The 22,919-nt window shown below is 36.9% G+C and overlaps 2 protein-coding genes across 5 annotated transcripts in view; both read left to right on the top strand.

Moving 5' to 3' along the window:
• The first annotated feature begins 515 nt into the window (after positions 1–515).
• LOC135071354 (uncharacterized) lies at positions 516–4,609 on the top strand. The gene is made up of 3 exons (XM_063965145.1): positions 516–523; positions 3,267–4,188; positions 4,493–4,609. The coding sequence occupies exons 1-3, from the start codon at positions 516–518 to the stop codon at positions 4,607–4,609; spliced, it is 1,047 nt and encodes a 348-aa protein (XP_063821215.1).
• LOC135088565 (PDZ and LIM domain protein Zasp) overlaps positions 732–22,919 on the top strand; it is a 46,755-nt gene continuing 24,567 nt past the window's right edge. For all 4 annotated transcript variants that reach the window (XM_063983410.1, XM_063983412.1, XM_063983409.1 and 1 more), the window contains exons 1-2: positions 732–940; positions 21,764–21,868. In XM_063983410.1, the coding sequence (XP_063839480.1) occupies positions 21,764–21,868 (105 nt within the window). In that variant the 5' untranslated portion in view covers positions 732–940. The remainder of the gene's footprint in view (positions 941–21,763; positions 21,869–22,919) is intronic.

The following is a 22,919-nucleotide window of genomic DNA, read 5'->3' as shown; positions in this document are numbered from 1 at the left end:
CGAAGTTATTTTAACACTCAATGTTGTGCTAAGCAACGTTTTCAAATTGGTTAAAAGATAATTAATATGCCATGTTAATAAATATGCTACAGACACCACAACTGACTATCATGGGCGATCCGTTGTTCATTTTGAACAACGGAATAAAGCTGGTATTTGATTTGGTAAAAGATTTTCAATGTTTTATTATTATTGAATTCTCACGTAATTCAATAATAAAAACATATGCAGTAGAAATGGCACTATTATTGTTTGTGAGTGATGCACCATGCATACGTAGCAAAATTCTTTTTAGTTTTTTTTATTTACTTGAATTGTTATCATTTTCGTTCGAACTTTATGTCCATACTTTTTGTATTTCTACTACTGGCGCGTCGCTACCAAAGGTTAAGAACCAGTGCGAACAATGAGAACACTTGTCCGAATGCATTAAGTCCACCTTTTTGTATTCTTTTGTAGCTATGAAGTGAAATTGAATATGAAGTGGGATTGAAGAACATAATTACGAGGCGAGCATGAAAAGGTGAGTGGCGGGCTGACGAAGAGCAGGAAAATAAAAGAAAAATAAAGCGAGAAGCCGAGAAAATATGGAACAGGTATGTATCCTCGAATGCAATAAAAAATGTCTAAGCGCGATTTAGATGGGCTAAGCCTCGGGCAGCGGGCAGCCTGCAGCACAGGGTGGCGCGAGGGTATCGTCCTCGGGCCGCAGGCTGCCGGCGCCCCCCGCTCGCTCGCTCGTACTCACTCGCGCGCCGCCGCTCGCCGCAGCACCACGACCGAACGACCGACGCCCGCGCCCGGTGTCGTATTACCGCTCTAAAAATATCCCGCGAGCGCGATCGCCTATTTAGAAACGGTCGCGCGCCGTGTTTTGAACCAGTGATTGACAGTGTCGAGTGAAGAAAACTCCCCGAATCCGCGAATATCTACCGCAGACGTGAGTATCCCTGCGAAAGGGCGACCGCCCTCGCCGATATTATGTTACAGTATCGCGATTTTAAAATAAACAGCTGTTCTCGGAATCGAAAGCGATGCGCTAATTTGGGATTACGCTTACTGTTGAAGTTTTAAGAAATATGAGATGAACACGTATGCCACATTACCGCTAATATTTGTATGAATTATAGGTATGAAGTCCCTACTTTATTAATAATGCACCCTGTAATCCAATGAGAATGTTATTAGAAACTTTGTCCTGTCGAAATATACTTTAACCGCACTTAAAAATTAGTGAGATCATATTTCAAACATTTAGTGCAAACATCGTTATTTTCCCTTATGGAATATCTATGTTGTACGAATAACATTGTAAGTACAATAACAAATAACTAACATAATATTTGACATTCATCACACGAAGAATATTATGACAGCATTGTTGAGGAAAATGTTTATCTAACCTAATTTTTAATATCAGTTCAGTAGTGCTAATGATATTCTGATTAGTGAATGAGCTACGGGCCGCGGTTCCACATTCTGATCTAGCTAAAGTGGACCTGGTCTTGGAACTTGGTCAATTGCATAAGCGCCAATAGTCGGGTGTCGTGAGTCAGTTATGTTGTTTTGTAAAATTCAACTGTTGTTGGCATCGAGGATTGCAGAACTAATTGGCAATTATACAGGAGAGCTGAAGAGCAAAATATTTCAGCCCTCGGGTGAATCGTGATCACGATGGACCTTGAAGATTACCGCGCTTTTCTTCACGGTTAATGCGCTTGCCAGACTTGTCAAAGAATTCTAAAATAATTTTACCATGAATTTATTTTATAGCATGCTCACGATTTAATAGCATTTTCACATAAGTAATAAAAGTTCAAGATAATCCAAACAGACATTCGAGGAATCGTTCGAAACGAATTACCCGTATCGGAATCCAATCGAGCGTGTAAACTGTATTAGGAGCTTATGTCTGTCAATTAAAGAGTAGCTTTATTTTATTAAATGCATAGTAAAATGTAATAACGTCTATTCTACAACCACAAGAACTTACTTTAGGCCAAATTGATTGCACTACCCGCGTGTTGGTTAAAGCATTTTTACAGAATTTTATCAAAAAATGAGTAGCATTCATTTTGCTTTTATGCAAATATCTGCCAACAAATAATGCTGAATTAAAAAAGTTGTTCTTTTAACATTTTAATTGGTTCCTTAATTAATTTCTACATTCACATGCGGTTTTATCGCAATTTAAGAGGTATTTTGAAGACTGTTCATTTGGATAAATCACTTGCTTGACCGTAAGAAGTAGGTCGATATGAGAATCAAAAATTCAAACGTGTTTCAACGTTTAAAAAGACGTGCCAGTTTCTTTGAATACTTGCTGAACACTTGCTGTATGGCGTCTGCAATATTAGAATCAACGTTTGTACATTTTTTGCTGTCTAAGAATAAATACGCATTGCTAAACGCAGCAAATTGTTTACACTGCGCAGAGTTGTTTATATCAAACTCGTTTGATTTAGTCTCGACTGAACGTTAACATTGAAGCTGACTTAAAAGTTGAACGTTTGTGCTAGGCTGGAATAGGCGGTCGTTTTCCATGGTAGTGGGTTTGAATATGGCCCGCAGTTACGATTGGTGATACCCTCACATTGGGCACGGGCGGGCGATGAATCGGGCCGCGCGCTGATAGTGGGCCGGTTAGACGAGTCCAGGCAGAGTGCAACGGCCCAAACTAAAGGGAATTTTAAAACGTTCATACTTGCAAGCCCTTTGATTTTACTCCTACATTTATCGAGCTGCGCTCGTTCCACGACGCTAAAATATTACACGTAAATTCAGCTCAAATCTTAACAAAGGGTAATCACTTAGCATTTTTCAGTGGTAATAATGTAGTATTTCCGTATTTATTTTGTATCGGTGTGTGGACAAGGCATCAGACAACATAACTGTGCAGAAAACTTTCAAAGAAAACTTTAAATAGTGGGTGCAAGAAGTGAATGTAATCCCCAAACTACGCGTACGCCGATATCGAGTGCGGGTGACGTCAATCCACAAGACTACGTTGCCGAACACCGCGCACCGCGTGACCGTCACAACCGCTACTTTCGCCCGCTCCGCTATACAACCGTTGGCCTAGCGGCAACTGTCGCCGCCCCGCATGCAAGAAACCTTCGTTCAAACCCCAAAGGAAGAAATTATTTTGCTTGTTTATTATCATTAGTAATTCAAGTCGTGTGTATTATGTCTCAAGCAAAGCAAAGATTTGGGTGCTGTGAGCGGCAAACTGCATCATCAAACTATTTAAGCTGTCAATCTTGTAGGCTTAAATATCACCTCGGATGTGTCAACATACAAAAGTCACTCAAGGAACTGACGGAGGAATATAAATCAGGATTTACATGCCCGTGCTGTCGTAGCAAGTTGCCTAAATCTGACAATACTAATACCCCCATTAGATCTTCTGGTCAACAAGCAAGCGAATGTGATCTGGGTGAATTGTCGTCAGAGAACGTTAACTATAGGCGAGGCACTAAACCTCTGCAAAAGAACACGACTAGCGTGACTACTGAAAACATTAGACAAATTATTAAAGAAGAACTTGAAAACGTATTGGATGGTTTTAGAATTAGCATTTTAAAGGAATTTGAGCTAAAAACTAAAGAAGTATTGGAGCGTTTCAACCACATATCTGACACACTTAAGGGAATTGAAGGCCGGCAGGAGGGCTTGAAGAAAGAAATTGATGAAAACTCAAACAGTATTCGCTTGTTAATAACCGAAAACACAGCTCTCAAGGACACAGTAGCTGATTTAAATGCTAGAGTTACTCGAATGGAACAACACTCTCGAGCCAGCAACTTGGAAATTCAAAACGTCCCTGAATATAAGTCTGAAAACCTTAACACCATAGTTAAACAAATCGCAGCAATCACTGACTGCAAATTGGAGGAAACTGACATACAACTGTGTACAAGAATAGCCAAAGTGAATAACGAGAGCCGACGACCTAGATCTATCATAATTAAATTCAACTCCCAAAAAGCGCGTGATAATTTATTGGCTGCGACGTTAAAATTTAACAAAAAATCAAAGAGTTTGAAGGATAAGCTAAATACCAGCCATCTTGGCATCGGCGGTGACATACAATCAGTTTTTGTGGTGGAGCATCTTTCTCCAGCCCAAAAGGCTTTACACGCAGCAGCCAGATTTAAGGCAAGGGAATTGAACTACAAATTCGTTTGGGTGAGGAGCGGTAAAATATACATGCGGAAGACTGAAACCTCAGAGTACAAACTCATTAAAAACAGTCAGGAGTTGTCCGATCTTTCTTAGTGATCGTCTAGTTTTAACATACCGATATTTGGTGTCTGTTCTTGTCGTTTTTGTTTTGTTCTTATTGCTGAACCGTTAAAATCATTTCACTGTAATATTATGTCAGTTGATTGTTTAAATATATATTACCAAAATGTAAGAGGGTTAAATACAAATGCTACCGAGGTGCGTCAGCAGATAATTAATAGTAATTTTGATATATTCATACTTACAGAGACTTGGCTTAATAGTGGCTGTTTTGATTGTGAATTCTTTGAGAGTGGGTATTGTGTGTACAGACGAGATCGCGAAACATCTGCTTCAACTAAAAGACGGGGTGGCGGTGTCCTGATAGCGGTATCAGATCGGCTGAACTCAACACGCGTCACTGAATATGAAACCAGCAGCGAGGACTTGTGGGTTTCAGTGTTTTCCAGAGGTGAGAAACGAGTAAAAATGTTAAACATCTGTGCTGTCTACTTGCCACCGCCAGTGACAACTAATCATTTGAGGGTGTTTACTCACAGGGTAAATTCGATCTTGCAAACGAGTGATCATGAATGCACCCTGATCGCAGGAGATTTTAACATGGGGGGGATAGCTTGGCAAAAAAATCATGGTGATGATACTTCGACCTTAACTCCAGTGAATTACGGTAATTGTGAACTGCTGTGTGAATTTGTCGACTTTCTGACTTTTAATGGTTTAAAGCAGTTTAATGATGTGAACAATCAGAACAATAAAATTTTGGATCTAATATTATGCGATAAGGAGTTTTTGAATGTCAGAGAATGCTTGTTGCCAGTAAGAACCATAGATAAATATCATCCAGCACTCGAAATAGAACTGAAAATACAGATGGAAACATTGAGAAAATCTGTTCCAGTGAGTCGTAGTAATTTCTACAAAGGAGATTATCTGGCGATAAATGAATATCTGGAAACAGTCCATTGGACAGAGGAATTAGATTCTTGTCTAAATGTGAATGAGATGCTTGCTCGGTTCTATGAAATACTGCACAAGGTCATAGTGGAGCATGTTCCCATGACAAAACATCGCAGAGGAACTTATCCAAGTTGGTTTTCACCTCAGTTGATTTGGCTTCTGAAACAGAAACGTAAATATCATGGAAGGTTTAAGAGATTCGGCAATCCACTGGATAGGTTGGAGTTTGAATATTTGAGAAGTGATTGTAGCAAGATGATAAAATCATGTTATAGCGAATACATATACGCAATAGAATCTGAAATAAAGAAAAACCCAAAGTACTTCTGGACCCATGTAAAAAATTTGAAAAGAAGATGTTCATCATATCCAAGTACTATGATCTTAAATACTGAAGTAACATTCGACACCTGTAAAACACCTGACATGTTTGCAACCCATTTCTCTTCAGTGTATGAGGTACAAAATGACACTAATGGCTGCATTCATGTCCCAGGAGCGGCAAGGGAAAAGGTTATTGACACAATTGGTCATATTCAGTTCGGCGAAGACGAAGTGAAGCAGAGACTGAAAAGACTTGATATTACAAAAGCAGTTGGTCCAGATAATATTCACCCACTTTTTCTGGTAAGTTGTGCAAATGCACTGGCCCTGCCGTTGTCTATCATATTTAACTGTTCTTTGTGCACGGGTACGTTCCCGGATTTGTGGAAGCTGGCGAGGGTGGTACCTATTTATAAAAGTGGCAAAAGGGAATACATAGTTAATTATCGACCTGTATCCATCCTCTCAACAATGTCAAAGGTCTTTGAGTCCATGGTTCACTCGATGATCTACAAGCATATACATAGATATATTGTTACCGAACAGTGTGGCTTCATGGCCAAAAGATCGACAAATACCAATCTGACATTATTTTCGTCAGACTTAATGAACGAGGTGGATCGGGGGATGCAGGTGGACGCGATTTACACCGACTTTTCGAAGGCATTCGATAAGGTGAACCACAAAATATTGCTAGAAAAACTTTACACGCACGGAATAGCTGGCAGCATGTTGGACTGGTGTCGCTCATACTTGTCGGAGCGACCGGCGAGTGTGGTTGTGGAAGGTGAACAATCTGAACCTTTTATAGCGTCATCAGGAGTTCCACAGGGCTCAATTTTGGGGCCTTTGTTTTTCAACGTTTTTATTAATGACATAGCAGAAGTTATCAAGCATTGCAAAGTTTATCTCTTCGCTGATGATCTCAAGCTAACTAAAACGGTTACTTGCTTAGCTGACTCGAATTGCCTACAGGAAGACATTAACAACCTTCAGGAATGGTGCAGTAGAAATGAAATGTTTTTGAATTCCTCAAAATGTCACCACATCAAATTCACCAGAAAACGCAATAAGCTATCCACTGAGTACACAATTGCAGGTGATAAGCTCGAAGAAGTTAAAACTATTAGGGATCTTGGAGTTGTAATGGATAGCCAGTTGCGATTCACGGAACACATTGACAAAATAATTAAGGAAGCAAATAAATCTCTCGGCTTCATACTAAGAAGTACAAAGGGTTTTAGAAGGAGTTCTACAGTCATCCTGCTCTATAATAGCTACGTTAGGAGTAAGCTTGAATACTGCAGCACGGTTTGGTGTCCAGGATATAATGTGCATATCAATAGGATTGAAAGAATTCAAAAGAAACTGATCCGTAGTCTGTCTTATCGTTTCAGGATGCCGAGAACAATTAAGGCCTACCCAGATAAAGCAAAGTATTTTGGTTTGGATCCGCTTTCTGTGAGACGTGTATATATGGATATGACCTACCTCCATAAATTGGTGAACAACCACATTGATAGTCCTGTCTTGCTGGGTCAGCTTGCCTATAACGTGCCCTTGAGAATACCACGTTACCCTTGTGGATTGTTTAGAAATAGATTTTGTAGGACGAGGATGGGTCGCAATTCACCAATTGTTCGTGTATCTCGTTTGTACAATGATCTCAGCAGAAAGTTGCCAGAACTTGATATACATTTTCAAAGTCTCGCTGGTTTCTTAAAAACAATTAAGACGGGTGACGTGCCCCTGGTGGCATGCATCTAGGAGGCCTCTTATTATTTTATTTTTTTGTTGCTTTCTTTTTGTTGTTTAAATTCAAAGTTGTAATTAGGTACTATATTATGTTATTGTATTGTGTAAAGTTCACGGGTTGCTTACATTATAATATTATGCATGCTGTGGTTATCGTTTGTGTGAGAGCAGTTAGCTAGAGACCTTTGGCTTAATTTTTTTAATTGTGTATAATACTGTATCTCATGTTGATAGCCCAATAAAATAAATAAATAAATAAATAAAACGTGAGCTATTCATTTACTTCGTCACCGCTTCGTTTTATTGGAAACGAGCGACCCAGTGCAGCGAACAAAGGAGGAGCAATAAGGAAAAACAATATGCAAATTTCGTAAAAGAGATTCTTCGTTCCATTAATATTACAATCGGGTAAAATTATGTGGTATGCATCTCGTGTATCTACATACTTAATAGCAAGTAGATGGTACTTAGTGATTAGTTCTGTTTGTATACTTACTTGCAACTGCAAACACTTCCTTATTACGTCGTTTGTGCAAAGAAAATAATTCCTTTGATGATGTCTTTTAAGGTAACTCATAAATATTCATAATGCATGGCCATTGCATAAATATTTGGAGAAAAATTTTGGTTCTTTTCATTTTATCGCCTAAATATAAATTTAATATCCTGATACATATTAGGGATTCAAATATCTTATAATTATTTCGCACTTTAACGAGTCGTTATGCACATTGATTTCTCATTAGATAAATCGAAGTGCACGCTAAGGCGGAGCCAAATTTATAAAAGAGTTAAAACATTAGCAGAAGTACAGAATACTAATAATGAACTGAGGTCAACATAACATAATTAATTGTACCTGTTGAATTAAGGCAGTATGTCCGTGGAACAAAGTTTATAATACTTACTCACAGCTGCTAACATTTTCCTGAACGATAAAAACATAATGTTCGATGAAATCATCACCTGAAACGGTCGGTATATTGTCATTGTGCATAATTATAACCGTTTCGGCTTATTTATGTTCCTTATACGGTTAGGAACGTCCGTAATATTTTGAATTTCCGCTCAAAGTAAGGTATTTCTTGTAAAAGTACTTTTGACTTAAATACACAGGTACCTATTTTAAGAATAATTTAAGGCAAACTATTATTTACGCCTGTAATTCATATGTTGTAAAGCAAGCTCTTAGTTCTAATAAGTACAAGTTTTATAACAAAAAAAGTTTAGTGTTGAGAAAATCGGAATTCAAATACCGCGATAGACATAGAGTTCCGTAGTTAAATGATAAATTATGTCTTAAACATTAATATTATTATGGTAAAATAAAATAATAATAAAGTACTTTAACAAAATATTATGTATGTAATTGGTATTTAAAATTGGAATGTCCCAAAATACTTGCTTTTAAAAGAAGAACGGTCACGCCCCATACAAAAAAAACCCAGACCCGACAGAAACGAGACATACCTCAGTTTTTTTGTCATGTCTTAATTAGTTAAATTATATATTTTTTATATTCGAAATCTATGTATAACACCAAAATATTACCCTTTGTTTTTGTTCAGGCGTTATACAAAAACTAATACAAAATGCCTATTTATCACCAAAATTGGTAAATGTATGTACCTAAATGTCTATTACAGCTGCTATGGAATGTATCTAGGTGACCTGGAGATACAGCCGGATTATACAGGGTGGTTATACATATGGAACGATAAGTGATCTCACTCGATTATTTCTAAACTATACAAGATATCGAAAAACTAGTTACTGATTCTGAAAATGCTTCACGAGCTCTTTCAAATGGTACCAATAATAGGTTACAGATTATGGAAGCTGGTAACATTGAATTTTGTAACTTCTCGTTTCCACCCTGTATAATCCGGCTGTATCTCCAGGTCACCTAGATACATTCCATAGCAGCTGTAATAGCCATTTAGGTACATACATTAACCAATGTTGATGATAAATAGGCATTTTGTATTAGTTTTTGTATAACGCCTGAACAAAAACAAAGGGTAATATTTTGGTGTTATACATAGATTTCGAATATAAAAAATATATAATTTAACTAATTAAGACATGACAAAAAAACTGAGGTATGTCTCGTTTCTGTCGGGCCTGGGTCACAGATGACCGTTCTTCTTTTATTTATTAAAACGAGCACGCGTTTATATCTTATACATGAGCCGAACGAAATCGCATACATTCTTATAATATTCACAATCTTCTATCGTGTGAATTGCAATATCCCATTAATTACAATTTGTAGTTTAATCGTTTCGATAAAAAATCAATTAACAACCTAACCGTAGACAAACTAGAATTATGACCACAAAGTTATTTTTAATATTGATATTAAGAATGCTGTTAATTACTTTTTCTACAACTTTTATGCATATAAATAGAATCTCACCTATTTAATTAAACATCATGAGTAAGTATTCTCTTTTTTTTTTCAAGTGCTTAAAGAAAATTTTAGACGATGTCGAATCCTCCGTAAATATTCTGTAAAATAAACGCTGCAAAGCTAAAACTGCATTCCAACTTTTGGGAACTTTTCTAATAAGTCCATTCATTCCGTACATTATTTATCTACTTTCCGTTTTCCTGAGAGTCACTATAGTATTTTCTTCTTTCTCATGAAGTGAGTGAATAACATACTAAATCTCCTCATTACAGGAATTATTAGTGTTTAGGTATGTTATTCGTAATTTTATTTACAATGCTGTCGAGTCGTAGTATCATAATGTATTATTTCTGAATTAAAATAACCATTCTTTACAATCTCGTTTGCAATCGCTAGTTTGCATTTACTGTAATAATTTATCAAAACAAAATGGTGTAGATTTTAAACTGATGTTAGTTGAGTGAAGTCGTCCGGTTAAAATGACTGATTGTTTGTGTCTGACCTACTTGTCCCTGAAGATGTTTTTAATGTGATACGAAATCTAGAAACACGTGATATACCTGTAATCTAGATTTGATTTCAATCGCAATAGGTGAGTTATTTTGTTTTGAAGTAAATTGTTTTGATAATATTATTAAGAATTTTGTTTTAAATAGAAGAAATATAGCGTAAGCGACCATGTTTCCATTCATCAGGCACATTAAGTCATTTTTAAAAGCTTGCTGGAGCTGTTTATTGAAACACTAGCTGACCCGGCGAACTTTGTTCCGCCTTAATGGCAATAAATAAGCAGACGTTTTTTTATTTCGAACGGGATAAAAAGTATCCTATGTCCTTCTCCTGGCTCTAAACTACCTCCAATTCAAGTAATTTATTAATCTTGATTTAATAATTTGTAACTTTATAGAGGCTCTAGGATCGTAGAGCTAGATAATTATGTATTAATCTTGTAAACCCAAAGCTCTTTTTCTTGTAGATAGTCAAACACGTAAAAAGTCTGTAAAAGCTATCAGTGAGCTGTTTTATCCAGATTTTTAGTTGTTGGCTTTGTGCATATTGATTTCAGCTAATAACCTTGTTTTCAGTAAATAGATGGTCCGAAACGAATCAGCGTATTCATAAATATGCCAATGTGGCACCGGGATCAATCAGGCACATCCGTCGCGCTCACATGTCGCAAATATACGTGTTCTTTGTCCCGAACAATCGTGTACTTAATATATTAGTCATGTCATAAAAGCTGACGTCAGAATATCAGTCAAGACCAACTAGCGGGTTCCGCGAAAGTCTCACTCATGTGCATTAAAGTTAAAACTGGATGTACAGTTTCCTTCTTTTAGACACAAAATATTTCGGTTGCATCCGTTCTTGTTCATAATATATTTAAAATTAAGCGTTACATTTGTGAAGATCGCTTAACGAATGTAATTTTTTAATTTATTTTGGGTCGATGAACAATAAATACAATCTCAGTGGCATGCCACGGCCAAGGAGAAATATGACTCCGTGCGTGCATTTTTAAATACCGGCTATGTAGGTACGTAGGTAGTACAGTATTGAAAAATTTACCAGAGGTCATTGCACTGCAGTTTAAGGACGTATTTCAGATTGAAATACAAACAAACCAGTCGGTCACCAACACTCAGTAACACCAGTTCCGAAACTGGCAGTAGCCGCAGTAAATTAGGGCGTTGATTCGTTTAAACTGCTGTAGTTCTTACGATCTGCATAAAAAACTATAGATTTTGTGCAAGAGTAAAATAAATGTCAAGGAATACAATTATTACGAGTATTATGTAAACAATGAGGTAAACAAGTTGTTTTACTTATTATTTTTCATTAACTAGAAAAACTTTTTTTTTAGTTTTCTTTTTGACATTTTGTTTTCCCGTGGCCATGTTTTTCAGTTGGTAATTTTACTCGTTAATTTGTTATATTTTTAACGTATTTAAAATACTAGTTAGTCTGTCAACGGCTTGTATTTTTTGTTTTGCTCATAATTTTATTGTTGTTATACTATTTCCGATGTTCATTTGTATTTCTCGTCATTAATGTCTTTCGCCCGCGCTCACCCGCGCTTTTGTTTTCCGATGCTACTTGATTTTACTGTTGCTAATTACCTACGAATTTGTCTGTAAATTACTTAAACTCATTAATACAGATCGTATTGTGTAAACAGATAAGAGTTATTTTTCACATTTCACCAAAATATCAGATTTGCAGAATTTTTATTTAGGAATCGGAATTAAAACCGGCTATATTAACCTTACGCAAATAAATGCTACAATTAATTTACTGTTACAAAACGTCTTTATGTAAACGACTTACTTCACCTACGCCTTTTTACAAATTTGAGAGAAATTTGGATAGTGACCGAGTGATTAAAGTTGGATGGCGGCCAAAATAACTCGCTATCGCGAATTCTATTCATAACATACCACGACATGCGAGATATTTTCTAGCTTCACCTGTGTCCCAAGTTTCAATGGCACTTGGATTATTTCAAGAAGTAGGTATTTACGCGATGCGTAAAATATTTCAAGCTTAAGTGTTACATTGAACTTGAGGTTTTGTTTGAAAACAACATTTCATTAGCCAATAGATGGCTGCGTGCTTGAATAGATAACTTTTTACGCTACTTTATCGATTACTGCGATAAGTCACATTTAACTTGCAACTCATGTCCGAAATACCGCAGTGTCTCAAGACGAAAGTCTTCGAGCAGTGTGTGTTGCCAGTGTTGACATATGGATCCGAAACGTGGTCGCTTACTATGGGCCTCATAAGAAGGCTCAAGGTCACCCAAAGGGCGATGGAGCGGGCTATGCTCGGAGTTTCCCTGCGTGATCGAATCAGAAATGAGGAGATCCGTAGGAGAACCAAAGTAACCGACATAGCTCGCAGAATTGCTAAAATCAAGTGGCAGTGGGCGGGGCACATAGCTCGTAGAGACGATGGCCGTTGGGGCAGGAAAGTTCTCGAGTGGCGACCACGGGCTGGAAAACGTAGCGTGGGCAGGCCTCCTACTAGGTGGACCGACGATCTGGTAAGGGTCGCGGGAAGAGCCTGGATGCGGGCAGCGCAGGACCGTTCATTGTGGAAAACCTTGGGGGAGGCCTTTGTCCAGCAGTGGACGTCATTTGGCTGAAACGAACGAACGAACGAACTTGCACGAGTTATGTGATAATAATAATAAGTATTATGGTTATTATTACGAAGGGTTTAGAACTTATGAAATCATGTCTGATTAAACGTTATCTATCGCTACTATTTTTAATTACACAATTTCTTACCAATATTATACGCTACGTCCTGTCCTGATTTCGTAAACAATTAATTTAGTTTTGATTAATCTTTGTTATTTAGAGACAAAACTTTGGGAAGTTATTTTTGCATAAATAAATCTCGTATGGAGTGAAGAAGCTCTGTCATTGAAGCAATGTGAACATGGTTGGTACACAGGCATGTACATAGACACGTTTGCGGACAGAGGTCTTATCCAAGGATGTTTGAAAGCCGCGTTATCAGGAGGCGTCGGAGCGACGCGATGGCGATCCGCCAACTCTTTCGCAATCGCTCTATATTTATTCCCCAAGGTTCTTACATTGCATTTTGGGGGTTATTGACATGATCATAGCGTTATACAACGTATTATCCAATATTGAACGTAACATAGGGATTTCAAGCGTGTTTTTGCGACGACGCTGACGGCTGACAGTTGTCGGCGGAGCGTCGTTGATGTGCGTCAACTCAAGAGCCAAGTTTACACCAGCGCGCGCTGCGACCGCCGTAACGCTCACAGAAATAACTCGAGGTTGCCTAAATATAATATTGAGTAACATATCTCACATAAAATATTATGCATACGGCAGCAAAAGCACAAATATTGCAAAAAACCGCTTATTTAAACGACTTCGGCTGTCGACCTTTCGATTTGAGAAAGCCGTTCGAATATGTCAATATTTACAGAGATCCCTTCTAAATGCTTAACTTTGCAGGCAAGATAACAAACGATATGAAAATATTTTTACACGAAGTCGCTTATCCACTTGGGTCTGCCGACTTTATTTGCGAAGCTGCAAAAGTGTTATAAGACCCACGTCACCATTCATTATAAATAGGTAAATAAACTGCCTAGGTAATGTGGACACTAGACAGCTTGCATTTGTAGGGTTTGTGGTTGCAAGTTCCTTTTAGAGATTGATTTTACATTATTTTGAAAGTGGCTAACGAGAACTATGTGAATAATGATTTATTAAATAAGGCATTGTTGTGGCACCAAAATTAATGGTTGTTAAATTATCGGCATTCAGTTTTATAACTGACACATTACATTGATCTATGGCGGCTGTTAAATCACCGGTATTTGAATCAATTTGTAACAATATTTCAATTTCTGAGGCTGATAACCCGTTATTGCTTAATCCGGATAAATAATAGTCATACTTAGATACTTACTTGAACTAGTACTTATGTGCTATGTTATTTATGAAAATAACTATAATATAAAACACATTAAAATGCGTCAAAAACGCATCCGTGAGCATGCACGAGTGTACCGTTGTACCTACATACGTATCTCTACCTAATATCTGAAAACTGAGGATCGTGAATTCGTGATTAGTTACTTGGAATAAAAACTACTTAGTAAATCACCACAGACTTAACAATAATTGCCTTTACAATAATCCTCAGATGGTTACGGATTACCTTGAAGAATTTCCTGAAAACTTATTTTTGTCGCACGTTTCTGGTGAACTCGTGGAGCATTCGTGAAGAAGCGAGTTTTTTCGAAGCATGTAATTTGACTAGAGAAGCTGTTAGTATCAAGGGCGTGTCGATTTCGATGGCGCCATACCGGTCAAGTTTGAAAGCCGATGCATCGCCAGCGCTTGCGACACTCGCGCCGTTGTCCGCTGCCTGCAGCCGGACTCTGGCATGCGCGGACATTTGTCTCATACGCAACTGTTAAACTGTCTACCGTCCCACCTACCAGCACACTCATCGCCTTTAAATATTAAACTACTTGCTTAACCGCGCCGAGACGTTTTGAAACCTGCACACTTATCGTTACCAATACCTAAGAGGTTCAACAATTAAAAGTAATAGATCCTAACCATATGTTAGTGCATAGATAGATATCACGAAGACAATTACCGCGATCGACGACAACTCGACCTCAGAAGGCCGCAGCTGCCCAAACAACTCTTTGTACACGTATGTAATTACAACACTGGCAATGACATCACCTCAATACCATTATCGCCTGATTGTAAATATTTCACGTTTGTTTTTTGAATATTTGGAAAACCTTTCGAATATTTAGCGAAAACGGTCTTGGCAACATAAAGGTCTAACTAATTTTTTTCTAAGTGTCTTGCTTGAAGAATTTCAGGTTGTGTAGCCACAGATTCCTAGTAAACCGACAACAATAAAGAATATTCACATACCTAACTTCATCATTTACCACAATCTTATCTCACCTACAGTTACTACAGCTAGTCTGACAGCCGAGAATCTGGTTAACGGTTGATTACTATTTGTATTGTACAAAGAAATCTCCCACGCACCCCGCATCAGTTCCCGCTATCCTCCCATTGGTTGGGAATGCGAATATTTATGACATTTCACCAAAAGGGGTTAATTGCATTTCCATGTGCACTGTACTCTTCAGTATTATTTCTGACATTTTTAAGATTTTTAATGTCTCTTTTTTGTTGCCACCAATGCTTTGCCCAATATGACAGCATAGGTGATATCAATATTTTAGGACATTAACGCTAAAATGCAAATCTAAAGCTTGACTAAAATTTTACTCTCTTGATATTCAGACTGAAACTTCCAGGACTTTTTTCAACTTCGTAAAGAGAATTTATAGCCCGCCCTGCTAGGACTCAGGATGGACTTATACGAGGCAACTATTCTAGACAGACACATTAATTATGTTTATTTGTATAGGATGAATGCATAAAGAGTATAACGTGACAACTCTAACCGCAAACAAGACGACTGTGTCAATTTTTATTCAGACATCTATTATAGCGAGATGTATGTAAGTAGGTAACCGATTCGCGTGCGGCACAAATTGCACATTGATAATTATGTTCTAGGGTACAATTAATTGCTGTTATTAGCATGCCGTATTTGTCTAGATTCAATTAATAACACTTAAAAATAAAAGCTTGTAATAAAACTGGTTTTAATATTAATACATTAGGCGACGAAAATGATTAATGTGCGGAGGCTTCGTTTCTGGGTTCTCATGTTTTATAGCTTTTAAACTTAATTAAGCGTGTGTATAAATAAAAAAGATAACGGTTTTCCTATTCTATATAGGTAAGCTTAATGCATATTTCAGTCATCTGTTATTTATATTTCTGGTTTGGGTTGCAAGCTCGAGCTCACATTGATTATTTTATGAATCATGTTTTGTTATTGTTGACGTTTTTGATGGAGGTTGAGGTGTGGTTCTTACGAAAGAAAGGGATGCCCATCTCAGCCGAATTCCTGCCTAATCGGTTCTGCTGAGAGCGTCAGGGCAGCCGCGGTTTCTTTGGATTACTCATGGCAGTGACGTCACCGATCAACGTTCGAATCCGCATGACTAAGTGACCGGTGAAAAAATCAGACGTGCGGCCGAGTAAATAAGTGTACGAGTGTGGTAACTAATAAACAGGCGATTTCTTAAGAAGCAGCATAAGGCTATTCATAGTTACGTAAGAAAAATCACAACTTCGAACTTAGTCATTCAATTAGTCGTAAACTGATAATATTTGTTAGATCACATTGCCCTAAAGTAAATCGTTGACTCAATGCTGATAAATAAGTATATGCTCACGTCAGCAATGAAGCTCCAGTCAACAGTACGAAAAGTAAATAGGTCTTGTTTGGTTCTTCTGATTACCATCTGTTAGCTTAGTAAGGTGTCCAATATTGCGTCCTACTATCTTCAGTGTATCGAATCAAAACCTACATTTTATAGTCGCAAAAATAATTTAAAAACGTTAAGAATACTATGATGACTATACACTTGCTCAGATAATAAACTATTCCAGTTAATGCTAAAAGGGAGTCTAGCAGTTCTTAAATAATACATCTAAGTAGTTTAAAAACATATTTGTTGAACAAAGGCTAATAAATCCTTAGGAAAACAAAAACACGAACTTCGTTCTCGGTTCCTATACATCCTATGCCCTTTACATCAGTTGTATGGGCTTGCCAGCGCCGTGTTTGTGTGATTAGCTGTTAACACGCCTTTTTACTCTCGTCTAACAACGTCTACTACGCCGTTTGTAAACTCATTTACAAAGGAAAGTGTTATATGAACAACATGAGCTTGAGACACAAAAACTTAACTAAGGTAAACGGCTACTAGTTCGTGATAGTACGTAAGTTCGTAAGTTTTTTTTCTAGCTCAAATAATAAGCAAATGGAATATTATTTATAAAACTTCTTCATTACTACAAAAACTCTATTATTTAAGCTATCTAAAAAACCAAGTACCAACATTGTGGCGCCAAAAATGAGAGCAATACGAAGCTTCAAACTCTCAGAGAGCCAAAAACAGCCGTGCAGCGTGCAAAGGTTGCTCTCACCCTAAGGTTAGCGCTCCAACTTCTTAAGCTTATAGAAAGGCGAAGGAACGCCCATTTGAATAAAACTTGTAATAGTGGTTTCATGTGTTCCTTGACAATTGATTTGGCTTAGGAAAAAGTTATAAGAAAACGCAGAATTCCTTTAAAATTGCGATTAATTGACTCACGAAATAGCGTACATATTATTTTTCGGGTGTCCCCTATTTCGTGACACTACCGAATCAAGGATATTATGGATAACATTTTGATGCTTGGTTTTTAAATAATTATTTATGATAATTTAAATGTAAGTTATGAAACAAACAATGCATTTATTAAGGTTTCTCATGACCTAAATTCGGTATATGTTTCGTTCACTAGAATTTATATAACACGAGTTTAAAGTTCACATAAATGACCAATTTTAAGATAAATTAGCATAAGTACTACCAGTGCAATTTTGGTTTTAATCCGACTTGTTTTATTTATCTTTGTTTATTTGTGTAATATATGGGATAGATAATAGTTAATTGACACAATTTGACAAAAATCCATGAATTTTACTTGGGGAATTTGGAATAATCAATATCACGAAACAAGAAACCGTAATATTAATGTTACTTTTTTCCAAGTTCGTGATATATAAATGTATAGTGTTAGGTACTTTTATGATACATACCATCAAAGAAATCGACATATTTTTTAGTTTTTTTAATACTGACCTACCTAAAAAATGTATTAATTAATTACTTTTTATTATGAATCATTGGCGTATTTGGGGTTATTTTCAGGGGGGGCTACCCTCACTTGAAGCAGCTCCAGAGATGGGATTAGGGGGAAGGGGGGGCGCCCCCCCACATTTCTAATGGCCTGTATAAATATTTTCGCATACTTATCGTCAGAAATAACAAATCAAAATTTCATGGGTACGAGGGGGGGGGGGCACCCCCCCACATTTCTAATGGTTATATAAATATTTTCACATATTGTTAGAATTAACAAATCAAAATTTTATACGTAGGTACGTACCTAGCTAGACTCACAATATTTCTTATGAATATTTCAGGTAAGTAATATCGTCAATTTCACACAATTCATTATTCTAAATGTATATTTTCGTTTTTAAATTTATTAAACCCTTAATCATTATTAAAATATCCTAACTCGATCCATAAAACCTTATCCCGAAATAGGGGACATGAGTTCACGAACTTAGAATCAGAGCAAAATTTTATCACGAAACAGGATCCAAACAAGAGGTCCACAGAACAATTAATATTAAAAAAAGTTCAAACTATATAACTATAATTTATGCATTAAGTTACTGTCAAAAGACCAAAGTTTAGCATACAAAAGCTTTCATAATGATATCATGCTTGGTTATTTTTAAATAAAATGTTAAAGTCGTAAGTGCCTTAATATACCGAAGTAGGGGGCACTTACCTTACGACCTTTATTTAATTAATCTGACGCAAGTTAATGAAAGTAAATGCTGAAAATCATGAAATAATAACTGCGTAGTTAATGTGTCTTAGTTAATAGGTATTTTGCATATTTGTGTGATAAATTTTACTGTTTACAGCGTTATGAATGTTATTTAGTTACCTACATTTTTCTTTTGTGCAGCTACAATATAACAGGCAGTCCAAACAAAGCCATACGTAGACATACACAAACACATTAGGCTGGGACGTAAGATAAACTAAAGGGAACTATCTTTAATAATTATCATGCTTTGCATTCTTAAGATAAGGCAGCAATTGGCGTTCAATCATGAACAATGGCTGCGGATGACATTGCGGTCGGTAGATAACAATGAAAACGAGATGCGCGATTGCTGTAATACAATTATTTTGGAATTAATTCAGATCCAAAGATGTAAAATGTACTACGCATTAGAAATAAACAAATGAACCACGATCGCATAGTCATATCTACGCATGTAATAATCATGGAAGATTTCTACTGGTTTACTGTCTGATCCAATCTTTAGCTAGGAGCAAAAACACAGTCTATTAAGGATTATTTCTAGAACAGGGACATTTAATAAGGAAAACTCATGTAAGAACAAGTTGTGAAATTACGACTTGAATACTCAGTCGTTAACAACAACTAACGACTTGTTAGCGAGTTGCTCAACTTTTTCATTGTGAATTAAAGTGAATTGATGAAGTTGTAAAGAGTTAAAGAGTGTCAGTTGAAGAGTGGCGCGACCTCTTGATTGGCGCCGATGCATCGGGCAAGGTTGCGGAATGTCGGAACGATCGCGATGAAACGAAACAAACAAAAAATATCATTTACATTTTAAAATGTGGAAGACCAAGCTTTTAAGTTTCTGTTTTCTATCTTTAAAAGACTTTAATTTAGCCATTCGCTGATTTTAACCATTAACTTCTGTTACTTTGGTAACTTATTAGGTACTTACTTTGTGTCATTTGGCCATGCGAAATAAGGCTAACATACATAAGACGTAAACAATTTGTTAAATGTCCCAAATATTTTCGCGGTGACATACATTCCTCAGCAGCTTATGTAATTCGCTGAAATCAGTAAGCAACCAAATCATGAGAAAGAGCGAGGACTGATGTGCTCTATCTTACAGAAAAAAGTTCTAATGAAAATGCATTGTCGATGTCCAACCGATCGTATCAGGAATTTTTGGTTAATCAAATTTGTTATATCTCTAAGTGAAATCTTGGACACGTGAAAACCGATAAACGATTTGGTTATTGTTTATTCCTTGCATAAATAAACGAAAGTTTAACTCTCTGCCTCCTTTCACTAATGTCTTTCGGTTTGCACTTATCTTGATCTAAGATAAAATAGATCGCACGATGTCTGAGTGCTTACCGAGTGCGGTCAGCGAGGCTGCCCCGAGAGAAAATAAATCTTCAATTGGGTCGATCAAATGCCAACAATAATGTTTTGGCGTAATACTTAATCAGGCGGTTATTTGGGCCACTTTCCACTTTCATTTTTCGGGAATTGGGCTTCGCGGGACTGGTTTTGAAAGTTTGCGTTTTCCTCATACGGGCTGCGTTTTATGTTTACCTATGCGACGATAGCCGATAGTGACTCATGTGCATTATAAAAATACTAACTTTAATATTCACATTCGTAAACATTCCATCAGATAACACGCGCACGATGTGGGAAACCTGAAATGTTAGCACCTGAATCGTGAAATATGCGAGCAAAAAGTATTAAAAGTCTATAAAGAAGACTTACGGCCGAATACTGAAACGCCATTTAAATATTTGACGGCTTCTCAAATAGTTAAGCAGCTCCTAAACTTACATTTCGCATACTCAAAACAATATCTGAGCAGTTCTCAATTTTTAAGCACCTCTCAAATTAAGTTGCACTCAAACGCCACTTAAATGAATTTTCGCATACTGAAACGCCATTCAACGCTAAGCATTACTCAAACAACTGTCAAATCGTCTTAAGCAGCTGTTAAATTTGAGAGTGCTTGCGCGGTATCTTAAATCCTATTCTTATACCTAAATCGACCTAAATAGTGGTAAATAATGTGTGTCATCGTTATCATTTCTTTCGAGCCTCGAGGAAATACCTAGATCTAATCGCAGGAACGCAATAAGGCTGAACGCTATTGAAAAATATTATTATAATGACATGCAATTCCGAGCGAGGTTCCGCGTCTCTAAAGAAACGGTGTTGTTTCTGAATTCATAATTTGGAAGCTCTTTGAAACCCCTCACCAAATGCCATACAACCAGTGGACCAAATACTTATTATAACCCTACTGTTCTACGCAACGGGAAGTTATGAACGTGTACTAGGTGATATCTTCCACATCTAACAGCCAACTGTGCATCGTATAGTGCACGAAGTAACAACCAAAATAGCTGCTATGAAATCGCTTTACATAAACATGCCTATTTTTGAGGATTAAGGGGACATCGCATAGCAGCATTTCCAAGAGTTGTTGATTTGTCAATTTGATGCTCTGTCAGTCAACAATGATAAATGTCAATTGTGGTTACGTTTCGGTCCACGATCGCCACTTAATAGATTTCAACAATAAAAAGTATCACATTTAAAATTACTTTTTTAATTAAATAAAAATGCAAGCATTAATTTTTTTAGATGATAAAACGAGATTTATATATAATAGAAACTAAAAATAAACTGTTCTATGTTAAGTTGATTGAGTATATTTCCATAAAAGACAATACATAACCAAACGATGCTGCGTGTAATGGATAAAAGACGTAAAGTTATCATTTGTGTAAATGAAAACATACTTTTTTTGGTAAATGTTGCCATTATGTAAACATTTGAGAGCTGCTTAGCTGATCACGGCTTCAAATCCGTTGAGTAGCGTTTGAGAATACCATTTAAAATTGAAGGATACTTAAAATTAGGAGCCCGTCAGCTGAGTGACAGATTTGAGTAGTGTTTCAGTATTCGGCCGTTACTTCCTCATTGATTTGTATTTCAAATGATTAACATGAGTGTATGTTATTTGCAGATGGCACAGTTGATAACTGTGCGGCTGAACAAGTCTGACCAGCAGCCGCTCGGGTTCCGGCTGCAGGGCGGCAAAGACTTCGGCACGCCCCTCGTCGTACAAAAGGTAAGCCAACATCTGATGACCTTCTAAACAACTTTAATCTGTTGGTATTTAGGTACTTACCTATCGTCCACGTATAGTTCATCTACGAATGAAATATTGAAAGTTTTAGTTTCGTAGAAAATGCATGACATCAGCTCTCTATTTTAGAATGTAGCGAAACGTAAGACAGAATATACGAAAGAAATCGACAGTAAATATTAGTTATGTCCAAATAAATGCGTGTTAATAACAACGATAAATGCTATTGAACTAGTTTTAATACCAACAAAGCCGCTCAAAATGGTAATAACCAATCTGGAACTGAACGCCCACACAAAGGAGGCGCGGGCGACGGCCATCAACCGCAGAATCCCGAGCCGACCGCAAAAACCGAATACCCCAGCAAAACAGATGAACATCAACGATAAACAAAGTAAATAAACCAAATCAAGATACGTCTAACCGTCTGACCTTTAAATCCTATGAAACACTAAAAAAATTAGTAAATACAGCTGTAGTCATCGATTAAACTTTTAGGAGTTTGGTGGCCAAACCAGATATTTCTACTCCTCTCATCCTCTTTACAAAGCTTTTAACGGCTCATTAACTGTTATACGGCCTCATAATGGATGACTGTGACACTCGTGACAATCATGCGATAAGAAAAAAGTGAGCACTTAAAATAAAATCAAATCAAACTTAGCAAACAAGGTTGTTATTAATCACTGCAAGGAACCGTTACCGCCTTTGCCTCGAAGCTTCTCCTCACCATGATCGTAGCGATTTCCTAGAAGAATGGCTGCGCTAAAGTAAAAGTTTAGAAAAAACTGTTTACTGTTAAACTCTTCAAGGAACTTTTTTATGCTAAATTCGAACGAGTAGTGTAGTGTACTAAAGTATTAAATATCTTAGCGTAAATTCAGTGGGTATTGCACTGTAACATTAGCCTGCTCTTATTCACAGCGCAGATCGTGTTATCGAGCGTGCGGGCTGTTGCAGTATAATCAGTTTTAAAGATATCAACACGTGGGCGAATACATGTTCTCTGTAGCTTTATTTTCATATGAAAGTG

The sequence above is a fragment of the Ostrinia nubilalis genome, chromosome 4 (assembly GCF_963855985.1).
Source record: "Ostrinia nubilalis chromosome 4, ilOstNubi1.1, whole genome shotgun sequence".
NCBI classification, from domain to species: Eukaryota; Metazoa; Arthropoda; class Insecta; order Lepidoptera; family Crambidae; genus Ostrinia; species Ostrinia nubilalis.
Note: the sequence above shows the minus strand (reverse complement) of the source record. Positions and strands in the feature narration are given on the sequence as shown.

Bases quoted from the DNA above. Each gene is read 5' to 3' on its own strand.
- LOC135071354 (XM_063965145.1), top strand. The intron at 4,189-4,492 runs GTGAGGAGCGGT...TCATACTTACAG, and splicing joins TGAACTACAAATTCGTTTGG to AGACTTGGCTTAATAGTGGC.